This window comes from Peromyscus maniculatus, chromosome 8, assembly GCF_049852395.1.
Source record: "Peromyscus maniculatus bairdii isolate BWxNUB_F1_BW_parent chromosome 8, HU_Pman_BW_mat_3.1, whole genome shotgun sequence".
In the NCBI taxonomy this organism is placed as follows: domain Eukaryota; kingdom Metazoa; phylum Chordata; class Mammalia; order Rodentia; family Cricetidae; genus Peromyscus; species Peromyscus maniculatus.
The window spans coordinates 107,613,272-107,633,910 of NC_134859.1; the positions used below are offsets into that span (position 1 = coordinate 107,613,272).

Consider the following 20,639-nt stretch of genomic DNA (forward strand, 5'->3'; position numbering starts at 1 on the left):
GGCTGGGCACCACATCGAAGTGGATGTGTGTGAGGGTGGCAGTGAGTCAAGGAGAGAGAACCAAAGCTTGGCTGTGCCTGACTGGCAGTGCCTTCCAGGACCTGGGGCCAGAGCACCAGAGAGCTTCAACTATCCTGGGCTGGGAGGTGCTCAGCCACACTCCTTTCCATATCCTTTTAAGTGCTGTGAGATTCAGAGGTTTTATGCTGAAGATACAGAGAAGAAAAACACTTAAAATCCAGTAGCTCTACAGTGATGCCAACTAGCTGCTTTCCACTCACTCCCTCTATCCCCCTTTATCACTTCCTTCCCAGTGTACACACAGGTTTTAGGAGATAGGGTTTGTGACTGGAGAGATGGCTCAGCGGTTAAGAGCATTGGCTGCTCTTCCAGAGGACCCAGGTTCAATTCCCAGCAAACACATGGTGGCTCACAACCATCTGTAATGAGATCTGGTGCCCTCTTCTGGCCTGCAGGCATGCAGGCAGAACACTGTATACATAGTAAATAAATAAATCTTTTAAAAAAGAGAGAGAGAGAGGATTCCAGCTGTGAGCCTGCACTGACACTGGCCGGCACGCCGGAGTTATCCTCTATTGGTGATGCAGATGATTCTTTCTGTTCTCCTTACCATGTACTCTCTCCTCCTTGTGTGGCTCTTCTACTCTTTGGCATAATTTTGGGAGGAAATAAAACTAATTGACTACAGGGATTTCTAGTAGATCAGAGATGACACACTGTTGTGTGATAGCCTTTTGCTAAGGAGATGCAACACACACACACACACACACACACACACACACACACACACACGTACGCACGCACGCACGCACGCACGCACGCACGCACGCACGCACGCACGCACGCATGCATGCACGCACGCGCTGACAGGGAACCCAATGACAGACCAGAGTTAGATACCACCAAAATCCTCAGTGAGTTTAATTGGGGTTGCTTACAGAAGCAGAAACGACTCAAAGACAGCTGCATCTCCAAAGCCCACCCCAGCCTGGGTGACAGCTCACAAAGATGGGAACCTGGAGCGCTGCACAGCCTCAGGCAGCTCAAGAGGCTGGAGAGCGTCCTTCTCAGGTGGCTCAGTTGGCTCTACTGATCTCAACTTTTCTGGCTGCTTGACTGGGCTGTCTCAATTTTCTTTTTCTCCCTCCCTCCCTCCCTCCCTCCCTCCCTCCCTCCCTCCCTCCCTCCCTCCCTCCCTCCCTCCCTCCCCTTCTCTTTTTTGTTTGTTTGTTTGTGTTGAGACAGGGTTTCTCTGTATAGCCGTGACTGTCCTGGAACACAGAGATCTGTCCCCCTCTGCCTCTTGAGAGCTGGTATTAAAGGTGTGCACCACCATGCTCAGCTGTCAACTTTTTTAACAGCTTGGCTCCTCTGAGACTGACCTCAGCAGCTTTCACTGCTGACTCCTGGGGAAGGAAGGGCTTAATGAATCTGGTCAGTTTCAGGGACTTGGACGCTTTTTTGAGTTGTTTACATTCTCTCTTAAGAAGCTTCCCTGGGATAGGCAACGTTCAATCTCATAGAAGCTGCTCTACAGCACAGACTCACTTAGTTGATCCTCCCTTAGTGGATCAGCAGGTGTCCTAATTCAGGCCAGTAGAGGAAGAATGGGCAGTTGGTAGGCTACCTCTGCTGCAGAGCCCCTGGTGTTTCTGTGGGGGTGACTCTGCTGCGGGGTGACTGACTGCAGCCTTAGTTGGGAAGAAGGTATGCGGTTAAAGTTCAAGTGAGAAGGACAGCTTCAGTCTCTCCCCCTACTGGTGGACCTGACCTTAGGAACTAACACCCTCCGACTTTGCTGCCCTCCCTGTGCTGTGGCTTATTAGAACCACATACACTGATAAGATGAGGCCAGACAGACCTATCTTGCCGAAGAGGACATCACTTTTTCTTACCCACAGGCTACCACATTCTCTATTGCTGCAGAGTAAGTGTGGGCAGATGAGCTTTGCATGTCCTGCCGTTTGTGTGCTTTGCTCCCTTCACCACAGTGCGGCCTTTGTTAGAAGGTTTCTCCTTGGTGGTCTGCGTAGGTGGCCTCTCATTGTGATCTCTAGGGGCAGTTGGTAGAATTCCAGCCTAGCATGTGCCAAGTCTTGGGTTTGATCTTCAGTACCACAAGAACTGGTTGTGGTGACACGTCTGTAATCCTGGCACTGGGGAAGTGGAGGCAGGAAGATCAGAAGTTCAAGATGATTATGAGCTACCTAACAAGTTTTAGGACAGTGGAGGTACATGAGACCCCATCTCATACAAGTGTTTCTGATTTTTAGGAATATAGTCAGTCCCTGCCTCTTACCAGCCTTGTGGTTAAGTTAGTCATGGCCTATGGGTTGGGGTCCTCAAGATTGTTTTCAGATCCTAGGATTCTCTTCCAATGGAGCAAAGAGAAATGAAGACTGATGCTTTGTCTTGTGTTGGTCAAACCAGTTTCCCATAGTTCTTCAAGGGACAGTAGCAAGAACAGCCCCTCACATGATTTCACGCAGCAGCGTGGGTGCCAGGGCCTTCTGGAGCTTGAATTGGAGTTTCCAGAAATGGGAGATCCAGTACCTGTGTTTGAGAAGTCCTGTGAGGATGTTGACATACTTGTGGGTAAAGTTCCCTTCCAGATACAGAACCTGTCGATAAGTGTTGTGATTAATCTTATTTAAAACAAAAAATTCAAACTAATGCATATACACAGAGAGTCAAATAGTACTAACGGTCCTGTGAAGAAAAGGCTGCCCCGTTGGCTCTTTCCTTGATTGTTTGTGTTGCTTTCCTGCAGTTGCAGGGGTCCCTGCTAAGCTGCCTGGAGCTTAGGGTGAGCTTTTCTTGGTTTTTCTTATTGCAGTCGACTGCCCACATGCTGTCTGCAGGGCACCGCCCCTCCCCTGCACACTGAACCCTGTCTTTGGCAGTCTGATGTTGAATCACCTGCTCCTCCTATTCCCTCTGAAGCCTCGATCCCTAGACCTGCTGCTTGGAAGACACAGCGGCACACACACAGAGGCACACCTCCCCAGCCCATCCTTCTCCCCAGTCTGTCTTCTTTTCTCTGTGGTTCGCTTTCTAAGAAAAGGAACATGAAACACAGACCTCGTCCATCTTTACAAGGCCTCTTGTTTATTCCCCCAAACTTAAATATTAGATTGGACTTATTTTCATGTGAAATTTTGAAGACATCGGTCTATTTTGTCTGATTTTGTCAGGGCTTTGCTGATTCTGAGTAGGATGTGATTGGATTTTTCTTCTGGGCAATCCTTTGTTTCTGTACTTAGCAGTGTGATTAGGATGTGTCTGGATGGGAATTTCCTGGATTTATGCTGTTTTTGTCTCATGGAGCTTTTTGAATCTGTTTTTGTCTTTTGATAAATTTGGGAGGTTTTTAGTCATTATGCCTTTCATTCTGGGACTTCAGTGACAAGAAGACAGAATGTCAGACCTTTGGTCGTCGTCCACATGTCCATGCAGGCCCTTTCCTGGGATTCTTGAACTTTCTGCAAAGAAATCCTGTATTCTTCTTCTAAGATCAGATTTTGTAGTTGGTGGTCAAGAAAAGTGAAACTGAGTAGTTGCTGTGTGAGTTGGTGGAAAGAAAGTCTGTGTGGAGAATTGGGGCAGAGGTGACTGGGCACCAGGAGAACAGGGAAGCTGAGAGCACTGCAGTAAAGTGGTGACATTTCCATGTCTCAGTTGTGGCACATGACTGTAAGCTGTGTAGGACGAGCAGGAAGGGAAGGAGCTCCCCACTTAGGAAGAAAGTCTTCGCTGATGTCTGATGGAAAGCCAGGAAATACCCATCAGGGTAAAGTGGTTCCTACAGAGGGGTGAGCCTGTTATAATCAGCTGTGTCTTCAGGCTCAGCATATAACTCACAGGAAGGTTCTGACTTCAGAGTGGGTTTGACCAGGAGCTTAGTTCCCAAGTCAGGGCCTGGCCAGCATGCTTGAGAGAATGGAGAAGGATGGCTCACAGGACCCAGGCTCCTTGTCTTCTCTTGAAAGAATGCTTTCTGTGGAAAGTAGTACTAAAGCCACGTTGAAGGTGTTAGTGTTAGGATCTGGGCTCCCCAAGACTCTTTCCCAGAATCTGTGAAGTTGGAAGTACCGCGGCTACCCCCCCCCCCCCCCAACAGGGTTTGTCTGTATAACAGCCTTGGCTCTCCTGGAACTTGCTCTGTAGACCAGGCTGGCCTCGAACTCACAGAAATCTACCTGCCTCTGCCTCCCAAGTGCTGGGATTAAAGGCATGTGCCATCACATCTTTGGTTTTTGAGACAGGATCTCATGTAGCCCATGCTGGCCTCAAACTCACTCTGTAGCCAAAGATGACCTTGTGCTGGGATTACAGGTAACTGTTTGTTACTGTTCACGGTTAATATTGTACTGGGGATTGAATTTAGGGCTTTGCACATACTAGGCAAGCTCTATACTAACTGTGCTCCATCCCTAGCCCTGGAAGCAAAATTTAATAAAGGCATTATAGTATTAGTTGTCTCTGGAGCACTGTCCTCCAGGCGTGGCTTCTGGTCTCTTGAACTGCCAGCAGCTGTGATTCCTCAAAGGAAACCTCCATAAGATTTGGACACTTTGTGTCACATACAGTAGAGGGGTTTATGAGGCCATAGTCATTTCTAATCAAAGATTTATTTCCTTAATAATATATTTTATGTGCATTGGTGTTTTGCCTGCATGTATGTCTGTGTGAAGATGTCAGATCCCTTGGAACTGGAGTTACAGGCAGTTCTGAGCTGCCATGTGGGTGCTGGGAATTGAACCTGGGTCCTCAGGAAGAGCAGCCAGTGTTCTTAATCATTGAGCCATCACTCCAGCCCGAGATTTATTTTTATAATAAAAAAGCCTTTTAAAATGACGTTTGTGTCTATGAATGTACCTTTGCCTAGCACACGGGGAGACTGTCCTTCAGTGGTGCAGCTGTCCATGAGTTTTTACATTCCTGTAGTTAACCCTCAGGGGAACTAAACTCTACCTGGGTAGAGTTGTGTCTTTGTTCTTATTGTCTTTGCCTTGTCTGGACTCTGGGGGACATTTATGTTCCCTTAGAAACAGCTTACTCAACATTTGACCTTTCTTACTGATGGTAAAAAATGCCCTGTGGGTGAAGCTGCTGGAGTCTTCCAAAAGGGTAAAGGCAGTGACTTCTGCCCTTTCAATTCTTTGAGTTTTTTTTTTTTTTTTTAAAAGATCCAAATGGTGGTGGTGGCGCACACCTTTAATCCCAGGACTCAGGAGGCAGAGGCAGGCAGATCTCTGTGAGTTGGTGCCAGCCTGGTCTACAGAGTTAGTTCTAGAACAGCCAGCACTATATATAGAGACCCTGTCTTGACACCCCCCCCCCAAACAAAAACCACAACCAAAAAACTGAGTCCACTGCTGGCAGCCATAGTCAGTCACATAATGGCTAATGTTGAGCCTTTGGACTGAGTTTCCCTCTCACCCTTGACAGAGCAAGTTCCAAAGACAGCAGAAGATTTTTTGTTCCCTGAGCACTGGAAATGATTTGGTTAGGAGGTTCCTAGGATTCATGTGCTGGGGAGGTGAGTTTATGCATGATAATGGCACTGGCAGTAAGTCCTTCTGTGGAAGAAATCTGAGGATGAGAACTTCACCTTGAAGTGTGCAGGGCCTGGGATCTTGTCTGTGGCAAATGCTGGAGCAGGCGACACCAGTGGTTACCGGGTTTTCATCTGCAAGATGAAGTGGCTGGGTGGCAAATGTGGGCTTTGGGCAGATAAAAGAAGGCATGGTCTGAGCATTGTGAAAGCTGCATCGTTCCACCTAGAAGCCTGACAGTGCCGACTGTTGCCAACTCTAGTGCTGTTTTTTCGAGACAGGGTTTCTTCTCTGTGTAGTTTTGGTGCCTGTCCTGGAGCTCGCTCTGTAGATCAGGCTAGTCTTGAACTCACAGAGATCCGCCTGGCTCTGCCTCCTGAGTGCTGGGATTAAAGGCGAGCGCCGCCGCCGCCGCCGCCGCCGCCGCCGCCGCAGCCGCCACCACCACCACCACCACCACCAACAACAACAACAACTCTAATGCTTTTGACTGCATCTTAACACAGAGCACCCTTCCTGCAGTCAGGAGAACACCCCACATCTGCTTGTAGTGCTCCCTAAATGTGTTCTCACTGCCTGGGGTTCCATGTTTTTCTTACTCCTTCTAAGTCTAGCTGGAGTTAAGTTTATGATTATGAATATAAACTAAATAAGAAAAAAATACCCAGCTTTTAAAAGATTGTCCTTGGTAAATCAGAAATGCATAACAGATTTCTTAAATTTCAGTTCCCAAGAGTGCTCTTAATATTTTGTATGATGAAACTAGAGCTTGTAAGAGCCCCAGACCCTGGGCAGAATTGGCCACGTCTGGCAGCTTCCAGGAGCTCCTACAACACAGGTGTAGGAGCTGAGCTGTTGCATTTTGCATGGCCTGCTGTCTTCACCTGAAGGCAAGGCACATGCATTCCAGAAAGTGAATGAAGTGGTTATCACTTTAAGTGATAAAATTTGAGATTTCAAATAAAACATTAGAATTTGGAAACTTGTATCTGTCACTGTGAGTTGCTGGCTTCTGATGAGAGGGTGTTGTGTCAGTGAATGTGGATTTATTTTAAAAACACCAGGGAACGATATGTGATCTGTATCACTCAATGAGCCAATGTTTTCTGAAAGATGCCACAAGGCCAGCTCAAGTTCATTGCCATGCCTCAGATGTCATATATCAAGTAATCATAAAGAGATGTCAAAGCACAGGACAGAGCCATGGCCACTAAATCCCTGTTTAAGGTCTCCTCTCCCTACTGTGAACGTGGGTGAGTGCTGTGACTTTTCTCCATATGCATCAACTGCAACAACAAATGTCAGGGGATGTGAGCACAGACCCAGACAGTGCAGCTGCCAACTGAAACTTGCTGTGTAGCTGAGGATGACCTTGAACTTCTGATCTTCCTGCCTCTACGTCCTGGGTACTGAGATTTCAGGCCTACACCTTCATACCTGTATTTTGTGGTATTGAAGATGGAACCCAGGGCTTCATGCATGTTAGGCAAAGCATTCTACCAAGTGAGCTACATCTTCAGCCCCTTCTCACTAAATTTTTTGGAGAGATCATCATTATTTTTCATGATAAATATTCATGTTAAGACAGTGAATTTATCACATTTAGTTTTAAAAAAGATTATTTTATATATATGAGTGTTTTGCTCACATGTTTGTCTGTACTGCATGCATGCCTGATGCAGGAGGTCAAAAGGCATTGGATTTTTCTAGAACTAGAGTTGTGGATGGTTGTGAGCTATGATGAGAGTGCTGGGAATTGAACACAGGTCCTCTGCAAAGAACAACAAGTGCACTTAACTGCTGAGCCATCTTTCCAGTCCCAGTTTGTCTATTTAAATGAATGAATTCTCTATGCAGCACAGGCTGGCCTTGAATTTGTGATCCTCCTGCCTCGCTAATATGGTATATATCAATAGACAGAGCTCTTTTGGGGTCATCAGTTGTTTAAAGATTGACAAGGGCTCTTGAGACAGACAGGTGTGAGGGTTGTTAGCATAGAAGCTGCTCAGTGACTGAGCAGAAAACCAGGGGTGTCTGTGTGTGTTTCATCTAGATGAAAGTGAGTGTGTGGTTCTTTTGTCCCTCCCTCCTTCCTCACACCCTCCCTCCCTCCCTCCTTCCTCACACCCTCCCTCCCTCCCTCCTTCCTCACACCCTCCCTCCCTCCTTCCTCACACCCTCCCTCCCTCCTTCCTCACACCCTCCCTCCCTCCTTCCTCACACCTTCCCTCCCTCCCTCCTTCCTAACACCCTCCCTCCCTCCCTCCCTCTTTCCTCACACCCTCCCTCCCTCCTTCCTAACACCCTCCCTCCCTCCCTTCCTCCTTCCTCACACCCTCCCTCCCTTCCTCACACCCTCCCTCCCTCCCTCCCTCCTTCCTCACACCCTCCCTCCCTCCCTCCCTCCCTCCTCCCCATCTCTGCGCACAGGAGGGTTGCATTTTTACTATGGAATCCCAGTAGAAGCACAGCCGGGCCTCTGACACCGTGCAGCACTAGAGCAGAAGAATGGGAAGGATGGCAGGTGCTGTACAGGAGGGGTGGTTGCCCTGAAGCCATTTAGTAAACAAGAAGTAACAATCTTCTGGGCTGTGGAGCCTGTCCAGTGTGTTATCAGTTCTGCTTCTGGCTAAGCACAGATAAACTGAGGCTTGGATGTGGTCTGTGGTCTGATCAAAGGTGACTTTGCACTGTGGAAAAGGAAGCTCCATGCAAGAACCTTCCCAGAAGAAGATGTGCACATTTACTGAAGTTTCTTTTTGTTGCTTCTGCAGATCCTCTGTCTATGGGTCCTCAGAAAGCTCTGGAAACCATCGGTGCAAATCTACAGAAGCAGTATGAGAACTGGCAGCCAAGGGTAAGCCTGCTCTGTTTGCCCTTCCTTCCTAGGTATGGGCTCCTCAGTTTACACCTGAGTGAGACCCTTGGCTTCCTGTCAGATCATCCAGTAAGTGCCTGCTCCTCAGGGCTCCTGTCACCTGTCAGTCCCTGTGCAGCCTCTCCACTGCAGCTCATGGTGCTTGGGAGGGGTGCATACAGTGGCTGTTTATTTGGTACAACTTTCTCCTAGAAAACCTTTATAAAAGAAAAAAACATTTGTTTGTTTTTAAATTTTTTTGAGACAGGGTTTCTCTGTAGCCCTGGCTGTCCTAGAACTCTCTCTGTGTATTAGAGACCCGCCTGTCTTTGCCTCCCGAGTACTGGGATTAAAGGCATGTGCTGGACCACCATGTGCGAAGTGTTCTTTAAGGTTTTAATTTTGCATAAAAAGCCAATTTTCAATAATTTTTCTGCAACATCAGGTAGATAGAGCTTCCCTGCCTTGAGTGTTGAGCTGTGGGGGAAGAGCGCCCCGCACTCCAAGGGTGACACCTATTATGTGTTTAGCTTTAATACAGAAAGTGAGATTCCTTTTAGTGAAGTCAGCTGCCAATTAATACGCCTTTGTGGCTTTTCTCTATACAGTTTTTATTTTTAAAGAAAACTGGCATGGAAGTTAGCTGTGTCTCCTTGCCTGTAAGATCTGAGCTATTTGTCAACAACCCAAAGACCTCTTTCCTTTACCTTTCTCACTAACTGGTTTGAAGGTTTAATAACTTTAAGAGGAAATTGGGAATTTGAGATGTTGATGGAAATGCCTTTGTATTCAGCCTTGTATAAAACATGATTCTGCAATCACCTACAGGCATGTTAGGAGGCAGGCATGGTGAGCAGGTGGCCCTAGCGGCACACCTCTTGAGGGTCTGACTTGTGTAATCTCCACCTTTAAGCTATGATTGTGGGAGAAGCAAAGGTCTTTTAGAACCTCTTCACTTAACCCTTGCCTGCCCAGGAGGCTGATTTGTGAATTATTTACCCACAGAGCTGGAATCCGAGGGTCTTTTGTACATTATTTACATTCTTCAAGTAAGAGAATAGCCACAAATACACTCTTTCTTTTTCCTTTTGAAGACAGGTTCTCAGGGGTTTGCCTTTTGTCTTTCAAATCTGTTATTTCTGGTGGTTTATATAAAAATCCCAGAGAGTGTAATGCATTTGGTAGTTGGGTTAGGATTGGAGAGATTCCTTTAAAAGCAGCTGAGATGCCAGTGTCCCAGTGAAAGAATAGCGTCTTTGAAGGTTTTGCAGGTGTCCAGCATGTCACTGGTGGGCTAGCACTTGAGGGAGCATGGGTGGAGTGGCCCTGTTAGCTTCTCTGTGCAGTGCATGGATAGGACAGACCTTTGACTCAGCTGCTCTGATGTTTGCCAGGTCTCCCTGGCACCGTTGCTTGTTTGTCTAGGAGAGGATGTATCAGACCACGATCGTTCAGATCCTCCAGCTGTGTGTGTTGGTGGAGTGTCACCGGATGCTTCAGATCTTCTGGTGTCCTTAGCGAGTCTCCCTGCTGCTCTGATTGTTTTCTTCTTTTAGAGAATTAGTGTGTGAGGAAGTAATCATTCAGGGTACACATTTAAGATTTCAGCATATTAATACTGTTTATTCCGTGTGTGTGTGTGTGTGTGTGTGTGTGTGTGTGTGTGTGTGTGTGTGTGTGTGTGTGTGTTAGTGCCAGCTTTATTGTTCATATAGTTTGGCATGAAATTGGGTGTTAGCTTAGTTCACGATAGCAGACAGTGAGCAGAATCTTCTGAAGTAGGAATCTTTTCTTTTGAGACAGGGTCTCATTACATAGCTCTGCTCATTTTGAAATTCACTCTGTAGACCAGGCTGGCCTCGAACTCACAGAGATCCGCCTGCCTCTGTATTAGCATTAAAGGAGTGTGCCACCACACCTAGCTTGTTTCTTTCTTCTTTAATTATTTTTTGTGTATGGGTGTGTTGCCTGCTTGTGTGTCTGTGCACCTGTGTAGCAGGAATCTTAAAAGTTCTTATTAATAAAATCAAACCCGAGGCGAGTTATTGGGGTCCATGCTGGTAGATCAGAGAGACAGAACAAGCCACAGCTATCTCACCTCGCCGGATCCTCAGCTGGTCTTGTCTCCTCAGACTGGAGGCCTCTGAGTCCTCATCTGGAATGGGTCTCAGCTGAATTACTGCTCAAAAGCCTGAATGCTTAACCAGCCCAAATCTTCTAGTTTCTGGTCCTCACGCCTTATCTATCTTTCTGCTTTCTACCACCACTCCCTGGGATTAAAGGCTGGCTTTCTGGCATTAAAGGTGTGTGTCACCATGTTTGGCTATTTCCAATGTGGCCTTGAACTCACAGAGATCCAGAGGGATTTCTATCTCTGTTGTTTTGTTTTGTTTTTTGGTTTTTCGAGACAGGGTTTCTCTGTGTAGCTTTGCGCCTTTCCTGGGACTCACTTGGTAGCCCAGGCTGGCCTCGAACTCACAGCGATCCGCCTGGCTCTGCCTCCCGAGTGCTGGGATTAAAGGCGTGCGCCACCACCGCCCGGCTGGGATTTCTATCTCTGGAATGTTAGGATTAAAGGTGTGAGTGTTACCATTTTCTAGCCTTTGTATCTAGTGGCTGTCTGTTCTCTGACCGCAGATAAATTTATTAGAGTACACAATATTTTGGGGAACACAGTACCACCACACACCTGTACATACATGTAGTGCCCTCTGAGATCAGATGGACTTGAGTGACAGATGGTTGTGAGCTTCCATGTGGGTGCTGAGGATTGAGCCTGGGTCTTCTGGAAGAGCAGCCAATGCTTTTAACTGCTGAGCCAGCACTCTTTTCATCTAAGTCTCTGTCCCAGAGCAAATCTGTTCTGTGGCATTGTGATTGAAGACAGGTCACATTTGCATGCAGTAAATGATCCAGATGTGAGGACAGTAGTGTGAGTCACTGCAGGATGAGGCAGTAGAGGATCTGCACTGGGGCAGTGGCTGCAGTCCTCCAGTGGTTTCTAGCTGGGGAGCATTGATTAAAGGCCGCACGTTTCAGAAACAGACCTGTAAAATCAGAGCTTGTTTTTCAGAGCAAAGGAGTTTGAGGTGGGGTTCCAGTTGGGTTAGGAAAAGATGTCGGTGTAAGACACCGGTGGCTGTAGCAGGACTCTTACATGGTCTTATTAATAAGAACAAACCTGGAGCCAGGTATTGGGGTCACCGCTGGAAGATCAGAGAAACAGAACAAGCCACAGCTTCCTCAGGTGGGTTTCTAGTTGGGTTGGTACACACAGTGGAACTGCAGTGTAGCAAGAGGTTGTTTGTCTTTCCCCATATTCAGAAAGCCATACTACAGCCATAAATACCATCTCATTTATTCTTGAATGCCAGAGCTGATGCATTCATTTTTACATGTGCTAAAAGTGTCTCAGAATTACTTGATATGTGCCATTAGTGGGACTCCTCCCTCCATTTTAGAAACAAGACTAAGGTAACGTATGTCACCAGGATACCTCTGACTGGCTGGAGAATGTTAAATGCACGGATGTGCTGTAAGAGCTTGGTGTGCATCAAATGCTCCTCAGCTTAGTTACCTTCATATGACCTGAGGATAGGGTAAGGAGGCCTGACTTCAATGCAGAGCCTCTCAGTAGGTGCAGACTTCATGCTGCAGGCAAGAGTTTGTACAGAACAAGAGGTAATTACCCAGCTCAGATGTATGGTGCAAGGTACATAGTCCCCAACTGTAAATCAGGATCCTTTGAAACATTGCAAAGCTAAACATGCACCACTTTACTGCACTCTACAGAGCTCTTGTGCTTCTGCAGTAATAAAGAGAGGTTGATGTGCCATCTGCAACGAACAGTGGGGATGTTATTAAATTCCAAGTCCTCTGATAGAAAGACCCCTAGATTCAGTTTTCTCTTCCCCTGTATGCTTTATTGCACCATTCACAGAGGTCGGGCAATCTGCAGTGAGGTCATTTCATTCATATTTGCTGAAAACACAGCAGCTTCCACGTTGGTGTGGGTGGGAATAGACGGTGTGTTAATCTCCATAGCAGAAGGAGCAGAAAACTTACTGTAGCCTACAATGCCACTGGTGCCTGGCACACTGCCTGTTTCCTCCCTAGTGCCAAAGCTTCCACATTTCCTCATTACTTTTCTGGCTGTGGTGATTCAAAATCAGATACTTTGATAAAGGTGATTTTGGTTCAGGAAAGAATTTAGAGAAATCACTGTGATTTTATTTCCAGCGGCTACCAGACTCTGTGTTGGGCCATATTTTTTTGCCTGGTTGATTGAGCCCTTTCCTAAATAACTGGTGGAATATTTGTTCCTAGTTAAATTTAAGATGTTTCCTTATTACCTTTAGGTACATAAAATTTAGTTTAGTGGGAGAGTGAAGGGAAAATGCCAACCGTAGTTTCAGCCAAAAATTAAGTATTAAAGCTCCCTTGCTTCATAATGAGCCTCAAGTGGAAGGTTTATTGGGAGCTGAGAGCAGGGGCTTTGGGCTTTTAAGTGCTTGGCTGACAGATTGGGGTGCTGGCAGTTTAGCACGAGATGCAAGTTAGGAACTCAGGATAGGCCCACTCACCAGGTCTCCTTTCCCTAAGGCTGAGAGTGGAAGGCACCATGCCTCTGCAGGAGTAGGTTCCAGTTTTTGTGATTTCCCAGTAAATTCTATGGGAATTGTTACCATTTACTGTGGGAGGTAAGGAGCTTTGGTGCACCTGGCACAGTTGGTTGGGAGCTGAGGTGACCATTGAATGACCATTTGTCAGTGCAAGTGCTCACAGAGGGGAGGACGTGCTTTCACTGGGAATGTGCTATGCCATAGGAGCCTTTCTCATCTTGACCATCAGGAATGGCCTCAGGTTCTGTACAGTCATCATGGGCTCTTAGGAACCGCCTGCAGCCATCTTCTGTGGTTACATTAAGCAGGTTTTAGGTCCTAACTCCTTTTCAGTGCATTCTTCTTGTGTCAGTCACAGTGGATTTGTAGTCAACAAATGAAACATGTTTTTTATAGATTCCTGCCAAGCAGTGGACTTAGGAAGAGGGAGTCTCTCTCCAACAAAACAAGGCTTCTGGGCTAGTTCTTCCTCTAAAGACCAGCCATTACTACCTTGGTGATAGGGCTGTACTGTAGATTAATTTCTAAACAGTCTTATTGAATAAGAAACACAGAGCCAAATACAGCGGTAATAGCCAAAGAGATCAGAGAGGCATGACTACCTTATCTTACCACCTCACCGCCGTGGTCGCTTCCCTAGAGAGAGCTTCTTCCTATCTGACTTGTGTTTTTATTGCCTTTCTGTTCTGCTTTTCATTGGCTCTAAGCCCAGCCACATCACTTCCTCATCACTGCCTGTCTATACAGACCTCCAGGTCTCTGTGGTTGGTACTGGGATTAAAGGCCGGTGTCACCATGCTTGGCTGTGTCCTTGATCACACAGAAACTCTGCCTGCCATGTGATCAGATTAATGGCGTGTGCTACCACCGCCAGACTTCTGCTTAATGGCTATTTGACCTCTGATCTCCAGGCAACTTTATTTATTAACATACAAATAAAATATCACATTTCAGCACAATTAAAATATCACCACACTGTACACTTGGACTACACACGTGCTTTATGAGCTGCTTTCTTTGAACTGGAGCTGATGAGCTGGCCAGGGACAGCCACTTTTCTTTCTTTCTGTTTCTTGGTTTTTGGTTTTGGTTTTAGATTTTTTTTTGAAAGAGACCTTCTCTGTGTATCAGTCCCGGCTGTCTGGATCTCACTCTGTAGACCAGGCTGACCTCGAACTCACAGAGATCCGCCTGGCTCTGCTTCCCAAGTGCTGACACTTTTCTTTTTATGTTGGATTTGTAGGCTTGTCCTGGGGGTGCGTAGGTACAGATGTTGTTTGTAGAGCCCAGTATTCATGTAGAGTTGTGTGTTTGTGGGTTGCAGTTAGGGTTGCTGGGATCTGAACTTCTGTGCCTCCTTCCACAAGTGGGCTAGTTGCTGGTTGTTGGGAAACTTGAGGAACCACACATGGCGTGCTGCTCAGTGAACCCTGAATGCTAGGCCTGGAGAAAGCTCTCTCTTCCCCAGCTGCCTGCACCCTCAGAGCCCTGAGGGTAGGCTTGTAGCTTTTCTCCTCGTTCCCGTGATCCTCAGACCCTAGATGCCTGCCTCTGCTCGGAGGGGCGGGTGGGGTGGATGGTGCTAGTACTCCTCGCTGACCCCATCCTGGAGTTGTGCACTGGGTTTACAATGGGATGTGCTGAACTGGTGCTGGCATGAGTCAGGGTGCTCTACCTTACTTGGGATCTTCAGAGTCAGATGGGGTAATCTGAGAAGAACGTAATGCACCTAGAAGCCTGGGTTCTGGGTCCTGGGAGGTGCTTAGAGATCATTGTAGAGTAAACTGATGTGGATGGGCTGTCACTCTGCAGTGACCCCCAGCCCGGGGCAATCACATTTTGATATGACAGCACTGCTCATCTGGACACAGTCCTGTTATGGCGTCACTGTCATCCCTTGGTGTGCTGCCCTCATGTCATGACTGCACCGTGCTCTTGCGTAGCTGGCTTGTCTGCCAGCAGCCTTCTTCTCTCTCCTCAACATGGCTTGATTCTCTGTGGAGCCAAAGGTTGGGCAGCATCCACCTGTTTGTGTTTCTGTGACAAACTGCAAATGAGGATTTCTAGCCACAGGCAGAATTGTAGCTGGCTGACTCACTGTTGACATGATTCAAAATCTTGTGTGAAGCGCTTTGCCCCTGTCCTCATTAAATTTGTAAGATGGTGTAGATGTGTCTTCTGGCTGTTGTGGGGTTAACCATTGTGTTGTGATGGTTTCTCTTAGCTGCTTCCTGCCCAGATGTTAGTGATTGTACCCATGACACACGTTTGCTGATGTTTTTGCTTTGGCCTTAATCATGCTCCATTCTGCATCTTTCCCTGTCTTTTCTCTCTTCTTGCCTGGCAGCTTTTTCATGAACTGTGTTCAGGGAGAATTCTGATGGATGCTCTCCAGCTGAATGGCTTCTTAGTCAGCCCTGCCCACACACTTCCTGTCTGCCCTGTCCCCAAAGGCCATGACGTTGCAACAGCCTTCTGGACGTGGAACTAAGATTTAAAAAACAGTTCCAAACTCACAAACCTGAGCTGCCAGTGTAGCTAATAGGATGGCACATAGTTGTCATCATCTCTGTCTATTCATTCTTGAGAAAGCGTACACACATTTTAGAAAGTAGGTTGTGGAAATCATTCTGCACTCATGCTGCTTTCAGTGGTGCACAGAATAGGTTCCAGCCATTCTGTCACTGCTCAGAAGGAAGTGGAACATCCTTCACCCCTCTCCCTGTGCCAGTGCTGCCTCAGGTTCTGAAGCAGACTCTTGGCTTTGGTCTGACCAGATGGAACATTAACCCTTCCCTGATCCCTTACCCTAACCCTGACATGTTACTACTTCATTCTTTTAAGATTGAAAATATAAGGTGTGGATGTGATGGTGCACGCCTCTAATCCCAGCACTCAGGAGGCAGAAGCAGGTACATCTTTGAGTTTGAGACCAGCCTGGTCTACAAAGTGAGTCCAGGACAGTCTTGTCTTGAAAAACAAAACAAAACAAAACAAAACAAAACAAAACTAGAAGAAGAAGAAGAAGTAAGAGAAAGGTGAATGTATAGAGTAAAACAACATATATTTGCAGCTAGTTGGTCCCAGTGCCCGGGAAATCCTTGATGCTCAACTTTCCTTCCTTCCTTGGACTCTGAGGTATTGGTACTCGAGCCACACTAGGAGGCTCACACTGCCACTCTGGAACTTTGTAGCTCAGAGAATTCCTATGTACTCATCCTGTTTCCTGTCTTCCTTGTCTCTAGTATTGTCTGGAGAGCAGGTGCCTTTCCATCTCTGCTGCTAAGTGACCTGCTCGAGGCATGCTATTTTTGCAGTGAAAGAGGGCTTGATTCTTCTCCTCACAAGCCTCTCAAGGACCTCTCTCCCATCACTCTTCTCCTACTATAAAGCCACTGTTTCTGTGTGTACAGATAGTGACAATGACACAGTGCTTGTTGAGGACTGAAACTGTAGCTCACCTAGCTCTCTGGCACCTTTGTGTTTCTTACAGGGGTGGGCTTTGGAAGTGAACCTTCCTCTGTGGTCCAGAGTACCTGGTCACATGGTCCTGAAGAACAGGTGCCAGGGTACAGCTGGGGGTTCTGACAGTCAGGAAGCAGAAGGCACAGAAGCCTGAGTCTGGGAGTGCCAAAAGGAGTCCCCATATGCTCACTGCATGCCACTGTGAAAGCTGTAAAGTTATTCCCCAGCTGAAAGAGAAAGGGCCGATGGGGCGGGGGGAGTGAGTAATGGATCAGAGGGAATGGTTATGAACATTTCCTGTGGTGTCTGACTTCATTTTGTAGAAGAACCAGGTGTCATGGAGGTGTCCACACCTGGGTGCTTACCTTAGCACTGGGCCAACTCCCTATGTGGAGGAAACCAATGGAGATGTTTTAAAACTTGGAAAAATTAATATAAAATCTACATTTTTTTGGTGTGTGTGTGTGTAGATGTCTTCCTTAATCACTTTCCACTTTATTATTTTATTTTTATTCTGAGACAAGGTCTACTGAATCTGGGAAGATGGCTCAGTGTGTAAAGTACTCACTGTACAAATATGGATCTGATTCTAAACCCCTAGAGCCCAAGTAAAAAGCTAGGTGTGGTTGTGTGCACTAGAACCCTAGTGCTGTGAAGAAGCAGAGACAGCAGGGTTGTGGGGCTGGAGAGAACTGCTTCGAGGAAATAAGGCAGAGAGTGATCGAGTGGGGCACTCAGCATCCTCCTCTGGCATCTGTGTGCATACACGGGTGCACACAACACACTCATGCACTCATACGTGTGAGGGCATAAACACACACACACACACACACACACACACACACACACACGAACCTTTGCTACTGTCTAAATGGTGCAGGAACCTGACAGCACTTTACCTTACTGTGTGGCTTCACTACCACAGGTTGTAGCTCTCTCTGTTTCAACCTGGAAGACAGTATCAACAATGCCGCCAGCAATCCACCTCTTTACTTGTCTTAGCACTCCATTTCTCCTGTGGTTTGTCTTATCTAGGCTCATAGTCCTGCAATTTGAAAACATTTGCTTGGAACTTTTTGAAAATTTCTTGAAAAATACTCCTTTTAAGATGAGGCTATGGGCAACAAATTATCCTTGTCTGGAAAATGTTTTGTTTCTGTTTAAGTTCTGAAGGGCAGTTTTGTTGTGTGTAGAATTTGGCAATGTCCTTGACTTTTTCTCAGCTTCATGATGTTTTCATCTGCAGACTTCTGTCCTTTTTGGTGAAATGTTGGCTGTGAGTCTCAGTGTACTCTACCATGAGCTCTTTCCAGCCTCTAGCAGTGTGTCCCAGCTCTGCTTTGAAGGTGTGCTGCCTCCGACACCCTTCTTGGGCTCATTTCAAAGCTCTTTCCTTTGGTTTTCTTCATTTGGTAAGATGTCCTCATGCATGGTTCATCCCGTCTTTGAGCTTTTCACCAGTACTGCTTCACATGGTGGTTCTGCTGCTTCTCTTGGGGATGGAGTTGGAATCTGAGAGACTTCCTCATGCGCTCATGTTTCTTCCATTTGTCCAGTATCTCTTCTGTCTGGGCTTCTGATCTGCCTTACAGCCCATTCCTCTCTGCTTTGGTGTTAAGTCTGCTGCCTGCTAAGAGATTGCTCCTCCACTGAACCACTTCCCTAGCGCACACAAACACTCTGGAGATTGAGATACTGTTAACACTTAGTCTGACTGATGGCCTCGCCACTGTTGTCATTGCTTGCATGTTGTATAGTTAGTGGCCATGAGGTCCTCCTGTGGAGGGCTGAGTCTTGAGTTTCAGTGTTAGAACCTGTGACTGAAGAGTCAGAGGCTAGGACACAGAGGAGATGCCACTCCATTTATCTATGCCCATAGTGCAGCCCTGAGTGACAGGACCCAGGGAAGCTGGCTCAGCACAGTGACTTCTGGGGCCATTCAGGAAGTGGTGGAGTGGTTAGGCAGCCCAAGGACCTTCTTTTTCTCTTACCTGTAAGGATGATAAGCATCTGAGCTTAGCTTTTATTAAATAGCTTTTACTGAGTACCAGGTGGGAATCTCATATGAGAAAGCATTTGTTCCCTTAGCAATACATAAAATGATGACTCCTTGCACAACGCAAGGTGCCTTAGATTCTATGGAAAACAGCATATATTTTATTGAAATTGTAGCCATTCCTTTAGAAGGACAGACTTGGGGACAGTATATAAAAATTTCCTTTAGGTCTTCCCAGACCCCCTGTGCCACCCTGACTAACCCCTGCTTCCACTTGTCAGTCTCTCTTTCTCTCCCTGAATGTTACAGACTGATCATTTCTGGGGTGATGATACAGGCACTGCAAGGACCCATGTGACAGACACCCTTCTTGGAGTCAAGAGTCCCGGAAGCAGAGACTTGGACCTGGGCAGGAGTTCCCACAGGTGCTCAGCTGCAGGCAGTGGAGTTCCAGAATGCCCCTTGCTCCTGCCCAGCCCCTGTGTTGCCATTTCCTCATCCTTGTGATACCCAGCTTCTTAGTGGGCTGAGAAGAGCTGCACATCTGTGGCTCTCTAGGACGGTTTCTTCTTGCGAAGGTTCTTCAGTAAGGCCTGGGGTTTGCTTCTCCGAGGCCCTGTGCTTTTTCTAGACTTCCTGGGAGAGGCTCTGCTGCTGCTGGGAGGCACCCACCTCACCACCTATTTTGCTGTGCTGGTTCTCCAGCACAGGGTTTATATTCTGATTAGTAGTGTTGTCGAACACTCTGGGGCATCTGGCCTGAGACTCAGCCCTTCACAGTAGGGCTCAGTGATCCACAGTCAGATGTTGGGATGGTGGTGCCCAGAAGGCCTGTTCTGAGTTCACTCTTGCATATGTTACATCTCATGTAAATTTAGCTCATCTCTTTCTTAGGTTGCTCTAGGTGTCGTTTTCTTCCCCCCAAGCAGTTTTTAGATGTCATTTACGTGTAGTAAAATGCAGAGCTAGAGTGTTTAGCTTGATTAGTTTTGATAGTTGTGTGCTGTTTAATCAGCATTCAGAACAAGAACATTAGAACCCACAGATAGTTCTTTTCTGTTTTCTCCTAGTGATGTTGGGAATTGAACCCAAGGCCTTTCACATGGTGGGCCACCTCTAAGCCATGCTCCTATCCTCACTGCCCTCCTTGGTCCTCCACTGTGCATCATCCTGCTGCTTTGGCCCATCCTTGACCTTCTTACAGTGGTTAGTAGCTGTCTATTCTGTCCTTGGCTCTCTTCTCAGCATAGATCTGGCTCCCTCCATAGTGTTGCCTGTGTCAGCAGTTCATTCTTCTCTTTCTGCTGCTGTGTAGACTCTGTGTGGATGAACCCAAACTCATTCATGTCCTCAGATGTGGTTCTGGGTCAGTTCCACTGCTGGTGTTAGGAATAAAGCTGCCGTTTGTGGGAAAACCTTCATGTGGGTGTACAGTTTCATTTCTCTGTGTAAATGCCTGGCATGAGATTGCAGGTCACAGGTGGTTGTATGTTTTTATTTGTGCTTTACAAGCCCCATGAAATTGATAAAATGACAGTGATTTCGTTTCCCTTCTGCAAAGCCAGGCTCTGCGGAGGAACCTTACCTACCTCTCTCCTGCACTCTGGAGACATGAGAACATAAACACCCTTGATGCTTGGTTGTCTTTGAATGAATGCTTAGGTGATGTATGGTTGTTATTTTCACTTCAAATAGGACTCATCAAGTAGGGAGTGAATGTGGGTCGTGTTTATCAGTGTCTAGTTTAAAAGTGTGTCTACAAATGGATGCACAGTTTAGAAAGGAACCAAATTAAATTGCTTTTACCTGCTACAAGACTTGGAAACTAGAAGTAACTGCTATCTCCAAACCTCTGCTTCATCTCTGCAGAGAGAGACACATAGAGACGGCTACCATGGCCACATATTGCTGGGGGCCTTCTAGCCCCGTCCTGTTTAGAATTTCACCTTGGCCCTCTTGAGTTTTACAGCTCTCAGGGGTCTGGCTGAAATTCCCCAGTGATAGCTCTGTACATTGTAGCTGTCTTTACCACAGCTATAGGCAGTTTTCTGTATCCTGGCGATGGACAGCAAGGAGCAGCAGCTACTCTAAGTGCTGGCACAGGGCACCCTGTGTCATTG

General features: G+C 46.8%; 1 protein-coding gene across 3 annotated transcripts in view; it reads left to right on the forward strand.

Moving 5' to 3' along the window:
• The window catches only part of Rptor (regulatory associated protein of MTOR complex 1), a 348,484-nt gene that overhangs the window by 78,824 nt on the left and 249,021 nt on the right, over positions 1-20,639 (forward strand). For all 3 annotated transcript variants that reach the window (XM_076543891.1, XM_006987711.4, XM_042283303.2), the window contains exon 3: positions 8,354-8,436. In XM_076543891.1, coding sequence (XP_076400006.1) covers positions 8,354-8,436 — 83 coding nt within the window. The remainder of the gene's footprint in view (positions 1-8,353; positions 8,437-20,639) is intronic.